At 43.4% G+C, this 11,090-nt stretch overlaps 1 protein-coding gene across 7 annotated transcripts in view; it reads left to right on the plus strand.

Annotated features, from left to right (window-relative positions):
- ARHGEF10 (Rho guanine nucleotide exchange factor 10) overlaps positions 1-5,602 on the plus strand; it is a 99,494-nt gene extending 93,892 nt beyond the window's left edge. For all 7 annotated transcript variants that reach the window (XM_028722393.2, XM_028722392.2, XM_028722394.2 and 4 more), the window contains one exon: positions 1,764-5,602. In XM_028722393.2, coding sequence (XP_028578226.2) covers positions 1,764-2,284 — 521 coding nt within the window. In that variant the 3' untranslated portion in view covers positions 2,285-5,602. The remainder of the gene's footprint in view (positions 1-1,763) is intronic.
- Positions 5,603-11,090: the final 5,488 nt, after the last annotated feature.

Here is an 11,090-nt window from a genome sequence, read left to right on the forward strand (position 1 = left end):
TGTGGTTTAAAATCCCCTCTTCTTACTCCAGTAAACTATAACAGCTGAACACTCTACAGAATAAATGTCACTGCACTTAAGGATCCTGCATGTTTGAAGCTTTCATCTGGCCTCCCCAGTAAAACATGTTATCTATTTCAACAAGGCCAGCAGCAATATGTATATGGGCAACAAGAGCGGAGTATTAAGCTTAATTGGAAAAAAAGGTCTTTGGCAGCAGATTGTGGAGAAAGCTAGTAATGTTAAGATAGTGCAAATGCCAACCAAAACATGTCAGCTGATTCCCTTACTCATGCTGTTGTGAAAACAGAGAACAAAGCATGAACTGTACATCAACTTTAGCTCTGCATGTCCTCAATTTTGCTGATTTGTTCTAGAATCATAAGGTAACTCTTAATAGGCTGCTTCTGAAAACATTTTGTGCAGCAACAAGAAAAAGCAAAACTGCTGGCATATTCATAAAGCCAAGCAAGGTCTGATATGGTTTCAAACTGGATTGGGGGGGGGGCAGTGTGTTGAGATTCTTGCACTGCAGGGGATTGGACTAGATGATCCTTGGGGAATCCCTTCCAACTCTACCAGTCTGTGATTCTGTGAAGGTTTAGTCTTGTTCACCTGTCTTAATCTAGGGAGAGAGTCAGGGCAAGGCTTTGGAGAACAGTCCAAAGACTGCAGGAAACTCCTGGCCTATATATGTAGCAGAATGGACTGTACCATTTCAGACTGCAGCGGATGATCAATTGTTTATGTTTCCCTACACTAAAACCTCCCAGAAAATGGAAAATGACCACAGCAGTCAAAGGTATTTGTCCATTATGGTGTGCTGGTTTTTTGTTCCCCAGGGCGGGGTGGGTGTGTAAATGGAGGGGTACTCAAAACTGGTATTGCTCACCCGCAGTCTGAAATGGTCTTGTGCATTTGTTTGCTTTACTATTTTTTTGCATGTGTAGATCCAGGCCTAGGTAATCAGGCAGGAAGGGTAACATCAGGGGGGAAACGATAGAAGGGAGAAGGTACTTGGGAGCACAAGGTCATCATATTGCTCAGCAAGATGGAAAGAGACCTGCAAGTACCTGTTTATAGGCAGCTTGAATCAATGAGTAGAGGTGGACCCAACAGATGGTAGCAAAGACCAGCAGTGGCATAGCATGGGTTGCCAGTGCCTGGGGCCATGCAGAGGGGGTAGATGGGCGGGAGGGGAAAGGACGAAGTATGCATGCACATTCAACTGCCAGGAGATCGCAGCCACAGAGATCAGAAAAGAAGAGCTGCTCTGTTGTGTGGAGAGGTCACTTCCTGGTTCGCATGCAGAAGCCATTTTCAATGGAGCCCAGTGACGGAAGTACACAGCTGTATTGAGGCAGCACCAGATGTTGAATTTTTGCACCCCTAATGATTCATCCCTGGGGCAACTGCCCCTATGCCCCTCACACTACGTCATTGGCAAGCAGCTGTATATATCTCTTCCCTGTAGTAAGGTCTCTCCCATAACATTTTAGGTAAGTTTACTATGTGATACAGGAGCATCACATTGACTCCCCTCCAGTAAATGTTGCGCAATTGCAAAGTAAGTAGTCACCAAATTCATGTTGACTTAACAATATGCAAATGTTATGACTTGGCAAGGTTTTAGTTCTGTGATGTGCAGAGAACCATTTAAAAAATTGTTCCGAGGACTGAATGGCTGGTGAAATTAAGGTCAAGATAATGAGAATTGCTCTTTTTTTAAATGAAGGTGTTGTTTTTTTCTCCCCCGGCTGCAGGAAGAGGAATGGTTTCTTACCATGCGCATAATGGCCCAGTTAAGTTCCTTGTAATGGCCTCTGTAACCAACAAGAGAAGCAAAAGCAAAAGCAAACCAAGGCACAGCCTGAGTCGTCCTCGTTCGGGATTGAAAGATGAGGACCAAAAGAACGTTGTTCACAATGAGAGACCTAGTTCTTCTCTGAGCAACCCCAATGACAGTGCTGTTTGGCTGGGAGGCTCAGTAGGGTCCATCGCTCAGAAAAGTGACTTGTCTTCATCTTCTGGGTCCCTGACGTTGTCTCATGGATCAAATACAACTGAGCACAGGCCCGAGGAGAGTGCCGTCTATGAGCTTTTGAAAGAAGTCTCTCTTAGCCGGAGTAAAAAATGTCGATCCAAAGAAGGAAAAGCAGTATCTGTCTTGGTCATCTCTGGAGGACAAGGACACAGAAGAGTGAACAAGAAGTGTAAGCAGCAGCGGCCAGATGAACTGGTTTCGTCTGTGATGGTTTGGCAGATTCCACTATTAAAGATCTAACATCACGGTACATTGTGATTTTGTGAAAAACGTCTGCTTTAGACCCAAATGTGTCTTCATCATGATGAACCTTCATCCAAATAGATTTCTGGTGTCATGTGAAAATGAGTTCTGGGCCCAAGTGTCAGTCTTTGCAGAGGTGTGCACACATATGACTAGCTGCATTGAAATCGGTGAGATTGCTTGCTTGAATAAGGTGCTTAAAAATATCATAATATGTCCTTGGGTTGAAAATGCTTAGTTCTTAATGGAAACTCTCTAATGGGAATAGGGGGTGTAAGCTGCTTCTTTTTTAAAAACAACAATTTTGCCATTATTTATATTCAAAAGTTATATCCTAGAGAATACTAAATGAAATGCAAGGATCAAATAGAATTCCACCAGTGGGTCTCCCTTAACTTCTTCTTACAAAGCAATATAACTCTTCCATTTTGTCTACTAGCTTAATTCCAGAGGGCATAGGTAAACTTGTAATATATTTCTTCAGACCACAAGAAAAGAAAAGAAAAGAAAAGAAAAGAAAAGTGTATTGAGTCAAATAGTAATTTAGATTTATATCCTTTGAAGCAAACAGCTAATACTATTTTTAATGCTCAGTATTAAAAAAAAAAACATTGCAGAAAATGTTGAGACACAAAACTACGTGGTTTACTCTTTTTACTTATTTAAGTGTGGGGTTTTTGTTTGCTTTTTTTTTTTAACTGTTTGGTCATTGCCAATAGATAGAAGAAAATAACATGAATACAGATGTTAGTAGGTACAAATAGTAGTTCATGTTTTGGTGCTCTTTTGTTTATAGCATATTCTATTGCTGGCAGTAGAATGTGCTCCATTTTATTGTACATGAATAATTTTTTTTTGGGGGGGGGGTAAATAGCAAAACAAATTACAAGATTATGTATCCATAAAGTAGCAGAGTTCAGCACTATCCAAATACATGAATGTTTGCTAGAAGTGCACATTATTAATGCAAGCTTTGACCTGAAATCAATTGAAGTGTACATTTGCCATGACTACAGGCCAAGCCTGGTGCCTAATATCTATGAAAAGAAGCATTCTATTCACAAGCAATAGGGGTGGGAGGTCATTTTGTTTAGAGCAAATTTCACAATCCTGTTTTGCTTTATAACTTACGCTCCCATTTAGCCGTAATAATGCACACTTGGGATTCAGGTATAGGCAACACAGCAGTCTCCGATGTTGCCATGACTGTTGAGAAATGGTAACAACTTGCAGCCAGCCAACTTACAAGACCAGGGCTTTCAACCACTTATCCAGAAGTCATGACAGCTGTATGCATTCCCACAAGCTGTGGGCCTCTGTGATGTCTTGAAACCCTCCTGATACTTGACCGCTGCATAATGGGGCCATCTTATGGATCATGTTTGACCATGCCTCTTAAAACTCCCCGGAAGGGTTTATTTGATCAATGATAGCAACCCTTTTCACAGCATGGGATGGAATAGCAACTGGTGTTGGTGTAACTTGCTGTACCCATGTACTCGGATCACAGCAGGAATGTTGTATCACTCTGAGGTCACTCCTTGATGCAGGGAGAATTCCAGTGGGGAAAGTTTGCACTGTATATATATTATGACCATTTACTGTAAGTGTAGATTTAGAATGGCCTTAAGATTATCAGATGATAAGCCCAGGCACTTAACCAAATGGGCAAAATAGGAAGGTGGTTTGGGTTTACTTGAGATAGAGCAGAGCTGGATATAAGGTACTTTGTGATCTACTGCTATATTGCTGGTTGATTTGCAGTGGATGGGCAACCATTTCTGAATCCCAGATGTTTTAACAATTGAAAAGCCCCCTGCCCTCTTTTATTTCTATATTTGTGGGCAGCTGGCTTCATCCCCGAGCCACTGTTTTGCACATGTTTCCCCGGCTGGTGTACCTTGAGCTGTAACAGAAAATAAATGTAGATCCCGCGAGTGTGAAGTCTGCTGCTCACACTTGGCAAAGAGGATGTGAAAGTGGTTCACGCTTCTATGTCTGCCAGTAGTGTAACATTTGAATTATTGCTGCCTGGGGAGATACGTCACAGCAAAACCTGCGCGTTCCATTTGTGGACAAGGAACTAACCACAGACAAGATGCATGTGCCAATAGCTGGAGCATGGAACTAGATATTCAGAGATTCAATTGACTCTCACCCCTGCTGTACCTGACAGCAAACAATATCCTAGAGACCCCTTGTGTCCTTTACTGGAGCAATGGGTTGAGATCAACAAAAAGTGCTGATGCCATCTATGAAAGGTGGAAATATTAGTCACTGTCCCAGCTTGCCAAATCAATCCCTAATAAAAAACCCAACCAACCCAGTCTTCCAAATGTACCAGAAGAACTGTTTTTAGGCTTGTGTGCTGCTTTTGGTTTCAAGACACGTTTGAGCACAATGGCTGGTCATTCCTAAAACCAACGTATTTCCATGGAACTTGTGTGTGCCTTTTCCTTGGACCCACTGTGTGCACCATTCCTTTGGAAAAACCAAAGGAATAACTTCCACTACCATAAACAAGAGCAGGATCAACCTTCTTTCTCATGACGTATGCACCTCCGAGATTTATGTAGCTGGTTCAGTTTCCTGCCCTGAATAGCCTTGCTGACTTTTGGTTCCGTTCATCCAAAGAGATGTTTAAAAATTCTCTGATCCCTTTGAACTTGCCTTTCTTGAACAACACCCCATCCCCGTGTGTGCAGCACATGCAGAATTGCTTTTGAAACCGAAGGGACTTTTAAAAATAAGTTTGTGCTGTGGCCTTGGGCTCACCTGCTCAAAGGATAAAAAGTTGCAGATTCCGCTAGGCTGTCTCTCTGGATCCCAGCCGCTGACTGCTGCCAAACACAGACTTCTGCAAATCTTCTGAAAGACATTTGCGCTGCTAGGTAGTATGGCAAAGAACAGCTTTAAAGTATCTTATGTAATTGTATATAGATAAAAATGCTAACAAGTAACCAAGTGCAAGATACATTTGCTTTGCGATATATTGCAAACTTTGTGCTATATTGCTTCAGTGTTGGGTGCACGCCAGTGGTAATGTACTTCTAGAGTAAACGGGCATATATAAAAAATAAACGTGTTGCTAGGTGGACCAGATTTTGCTTCGGCTTCCACTTGCAAGTGCAAAAATCCTAAGAAAAAAATAGGAGGAAGGGAAGAGTGTACAACCACTATACCACATTAAATATTTTCTAACATCTAACAGTATGTGATATAACCTGAGCCATAAGATTTGTATTTATGCCTACAATAAACTCAGAAAAAAATATTTCATAAAGAAAACTGTGAATAAACCATTCCTCAAAACTATATTAACCTTTCTTCTTTTATGAGTTAAAAGCCTACCAAAGGGTAGTTCTGGCTGACACTGTCCACAAAAAATATATATGTAGCCAGATATTGCAAGCCATTTATTTTAATGCATTGGTGCTTCAATTGCTTATTGTTTACAGTGCACATCATTCCTTGGGAAGCATGGAGGTGCTGTGATTCTCCCATAACTTGATAACAGTGTGGCGCTTTTGCAATAATATTTTGCCACATGGTCCTCAAATAGCCCATCCTGGTTTTGGATAGCGGCCCTAACAAATGCATAATAACACCACCCTCCCTCTTTTTCAAAGCATTTACACAGCCGGGAAGATAAACAAGCCTCGTGAGGATCCTTTGAGCCTGGGGCTGCAAACATGGAATTGGTCAAGTAACCTGGTAGGCTGGATCCATGGCTGATGGGCTGTGTAAAATTGTGCTAATAAGCCAGGAGAGGAGAGATGTCATATATTGGGATGCCAGCATGATACCCATATTCTATGGTGCACATCAAATGTCTCAGTAAATGCCTTTGGCTTAGACTCACTCTGACCCCTTAAATGGGATTTGGTATATAAATTTTCCCTTGGCTTTTTTGCTGGCCCAAGTAGGACCGGCATGGATAGCTGGCTCAGGTGTCTCCTCCCTTTATGGTCTTGACTTGTGGGCTACTACTAAAATGAGGCTGCATTTTAAGCTGTATTTTAAGCCATATTTTAATTAAACTTTTTGGGTTTTTCCCTATTACATTTTATTGTAATTTATATTTGGTGTTAGCCGCCCTGAGCCTGGCCCTGAGCGGGGTACATATAAATAGAAAATTATTATTTTTGTTATTATTACCTCAAAAATCCACGGTGCAGAAAACGTTCTTTTGGCTCAGTTCCTGTTTGTGCAGCCCTGGCTTCTCCTCCATTGAAAACACACACCCTGCCGATATGCCCACATTTTGTTGGATGCCAGGACTGGACACCCTCCCATTCTGAAGTGCAAAGAGGCTTCTTTCTCTGAGCAGCAGTGGCTGTTGTAGGTGCCTTTCCCCTCCATTGTTGGGTTAGCTGTGAGGACAACATGATTTTGTGGTCCTGTTTCTTTCCCTACTCTTTTAGGTGTGGCCGCCATTTTGTGCTGCTCCATGTCCCCATGCATTTTATTTCAGAATAATTTCATAGGTTATGCTGGTGGCGGGAGGGGGGTGTCGCTAACCGTTTTGGGACACTGTGCAGATTCGGAATTTTTAGGGACTGCTGTGAGACACCTCCAGGTATGAGTATGTGAACCAGAATATTCAGAATTAGGTTTCTATTATGCTGTTGTGATTTTTTTTGGAGGGATGGGCAGGCTGTATGCCTGAGCCCCCCCCCCCCCCTCAAATTCCTGGATCCAGCATGGATTTAATTCCTGGAATAGCCAGGCTAGCTTCCTGTGGGGTAATGGCCCTCTAAGTATGGGCCATTAAGCTAACAAAGGAAGTGGTTCCGAGCCAGATAGAAAATGGGTGGGCGCCCCTCCCTCAACTTGCTGGTAGTTGGAAAGGCAAAGGCCAGAGTGGAGGGGTGAGGTAGAAGCTAAAAGCAAGGTTGTAGGCTGGGCAGCTGGGAGACAGAGCAGTGTCTGATTTCTGCTGGGAGAAGCAAGGCCCTCTTGGGGTGTTGATGCTGTGAGCCCTTCCACCATAGGCCCAGGTAGTATATATGTGTAAATGAACCATATATCATAAAGACAGCACAGTCTCTACTGTCCCTCATTCCAAGGAAACTGAACCCTGGGTAATCTCCTTGAACCCTGGGGATCTTGCACCGCACAGAGTTTGGGCTGGCATGCAACAATACATTCTATCCACATCCTATGGAAGTGCTACAGGTGACGGCCTTCAGATCACATGATGACATAAGGTTTCATTGTTGTTTATAGATAGTATATAGTGGAATATATTAATAGTATAGAGCACAATTCCATTTGCCTTCAAGTCACACTGATGTCCGCAGAATGAAATATGGGCTTAGCCTTTCCCTATTGAAATCCAAAGGGTTATAGTCACAGTTTATCAGTGCTTCTAATTAATGTACAGTCGTACCTCAGAAGTCGAATGGAATGAAAACGTGGCTCCTGCAGCCAATCAGAAGCCACAGAAGTCGCATCGGACGATCGGGTTCCAAAGAACGTTCACAAACCAGAACACTCACTTCTGGGTTTGCGGTGTTCGGGAGGCAAAACGTTCGACTCACAAGGTGGTCGGAATCCAAGGTATGACTGTATACTAGCTTCATTCTAATTATATCAGATACTAGCTAATGTATGTCCATTTTATTACACTAAAAACTTTCTCCCAAGCTACTTCAGTTGGCTCTACTTCAAATGCTGGCACTGAAAATTAATGGCTTACAATCCTGTGCATGGGTAAAGGTAAAGATAAGGGGACCCCTGACCATTAGGTCCAGTCATGGATGACTCTAGGGTTGCGGCGCTCATCTTGCTTTATTGGCCGAGGGAGCCGGCATACAACTTCTGGGTCATGACTAAGCCGCTTCTGGCGAACCAGAGCAGTGCACGAAAATGCCGTTTACCTTCCCTCTGGAGTGGTACCTATTTATCTACTTGTACTTCATGCTTTCGAACTGCTAGGTTGGCAGGAGCAGGGACCGAGCAACGGGAGCTCACCCTGTCACGGGGATTCAAACCACCAACCTTCTGATTGGAATGGAATGGATTGCAACCTTTAACGAGGGCAAATAAGTTTCAATAGACAATACAACAAACTCCCCTCCTTCTGAATAGTGGGGGAGGATTAAATGAAAATAAAATAAAGGCAAGGCATGCCGAGGAGGAAAAGAACCAGGGCATTGGGAAGGAAAGGGGTTAAAGGGTGTTGAGCTGAAGGGTAGCTGGGAGAGGTTGTGGAAGGCTTTGAGGAATGTTGGCTGCAAAGAGAAGACAAACAAGCCAAACCACAGCCACTTTGCAATGATAATTGAGCATCCCTGCACTCACTGAAATTCTGTAACACCCTGAGAATGAGTCAGGAAAATGAAAGCTTCTCTTCCCAGAGGAAGAAAACTGGAGGACAGATTTCAGCACAGCACTACTGTATATAAAAAGACCTGTGGCTCTTCTCATCTCTCCCTCCACCCCTGAACACTACTCCTTCCAGCTTGGGTTGGAAGGCTCCACAAGTCAGGTCAACGTGAGTTCACCAAAGCTAAAAATCAGATTGTAGAACAGATGTTGATGTCTCATCCGAATGCATGTTTCGTGCTTCCCATCACCCAGTATTTTATTGTAGGGTGACTTGGGGAAAATGGAGAAAATCAGGTGTGTAAACTCCAAATGTTTTACATAATGTGAGTGGGTGTTTGTGAACGTGTGTGCTATCTTGACTACTTGGTTTAAAAATAAATAAATGCTGGCTAATGTTTTACTTTAGACTGAGCTTCTGCTCTATAGAAGATCAAGCAAGAGGACTGAACGGTCTGACTTTAAAATGATATCAAGGCATGACCCACTAGAACTGACCATACTGGCTGGTCCTGTCATATTGCTGGGGCTGATGTGAGTTGCAATCCAGCCACATCTAAAGGGCTTCACAGGCTCATCCCCCAAGTGTTAAATCTATACATGGAGAAGGAAGACCAAGATTTAAGTAGCATGTGGGATGCTTAACATATGACATGCAACCAGAAATGACAGGGGCATAATGGAAAGAACTGTGGGTAGGAAGAATGCACAGAGGTGGCTTTGTTGATAAAGTTCAAGTTCTATTTCTCCTTGTTTTCATAACCTCCCTATACCCACTATATACTCCCTATACTATACTCCCTATACCCACTATACCCATGTCTTCTGGGCTATCATCTGTTGTTTGCTGCTTTTTGCCCGAGAACCTACTAAGCAAACTGACGACCAATCTGTGTACAGTGGATGAATGAGGAAAGGCAATTGATAGTGATGGGAATGCCATGCCATGGTTGGGCATGGTCTTGCAGGTAGGCACCGATTCACATGACAACAACAGGCCTGCTACAAGGTAGCAAGAGACTGGAAAGGAGAATGTGGAAGGCATCCATCAGTTTATACAGCCCTAATATTGGAGCACTCTCTGGTTCTAGTGGGTCATGCCTTGATATCATTTAAAAGTCATGTGGCATGGATAGTCCAATAACATCTACAATGCCTCCCGTGCCCCTGTTTCAATACTATATAATATTATGGAGAGAGAAGAGTGTGTGTGCTTGTTCACCAATTCTCCTGCCTATTGGCTATTGCACCAAGTCTTTCTTAGTTGTTTCCATTCCACAGTCCATAGACTGCTACAGAGGAATGCAGACTCCTTCATGCATGCACACCTATTGTCACTTGAGGACTGTATTTGTGAATGAGCCCTCATACATCAAACGCAAACAAGAACTTTCATCAGCATGTCTTCTGGATAGCTCAGTTGGTTAGAACATGGTGCTGAAAGTGCCAGGGCTGCAGGTTCGATCCCTGTGTGGGACAGCAGCATATTCCTGCATTGCAGTGAGGTTGCACTAGATGATCCTCAGGGTCCCTTCCAACTCTACAATTCTATGACGTCTCCCAAATGCAAGGCTTTTTAGTGGCATCAGTACATTTAGCTGCAGTTTGCTATGTGCTCCTAACTGTTGTGCAGGCATGTGTAAATGGGCTTTCTCTTGCCATTTGGTTTGTATTAAACTTTTATCTTTGAGAAGAAAAAGAAGCATAGAATAAAAATATAATTCCTTGTATGCCTACCCGCACTTCCCCCCAAATTCACCTGTTATTCCCCGTTGTGGGTGGTGAGTCGATTTGCCTTTCCTTGATGGGTTGCCGCTCTGCATGATAGACTCCAGGAGCAAAGATGCCCGGTTAGCATTTGTGGCGATGTTCAGTGATGAGCGGCATGCTTTGATCTGCTGCGACATTTCCTATTTCCTCCCTACCTATTGTCGTTCCATGTCAAACAATGCCAATCACTTCCCCTTTGCGGGGTTTGCTTTTGATTTGCCTTCCTAGCGCACGGAGCCACCCTGTATATGGAGCCAGTATGGAAGGTGTCTCAGGGTTCGTCCTTTTCGCTCCGAACAAAAGAAGCTCCTCCAAATAATGGGATTTGCCACAACGAGCAGGGGCGCGTTAGGCCAGCAAACAGCAGGGGCTCCACCCCACCCCATCTTTTCTGTCCTGTTAAAAGGTTAAGTAAGAGTGCCAGCCACAGGTTTAAAGCCAAAGCGTTTCGGATTGTGTCACTGTGTGACAAGTAGCTGCTATTTTGCAGCGTGGGCAGCAACAAGTTTGCAATATTTGCTTTTCTCAAGTACTAAAGCAAAAAGGGTGTGGGCGAGGAGGCCAGTTTTACCCGAGGCTGATTTCTTCCTTTCTTTTTTTTTAAAGCTACTGAACAAATATTTAAGGGTGCACCCAGTTCTATGTAGATTTACACGGGCGTAAGCCCCGTTGAACCCTGTGCCACTTTCTCAGCAAACCCAGA

This window comes from Podarcis muralis, chromosome 3 (assembly GCF_964188315.1).
Source record: "Podarcis muralis chromosome 3, rPodMur119.hap1.1, whole genome shotgun sequence".
Classification (NCBI taxonomy): Eukaryota; Metazoa; Chordata; class Lepidosauria; order Squamata; family Lacertidae; genus Podarcis; species Podarcis muralis.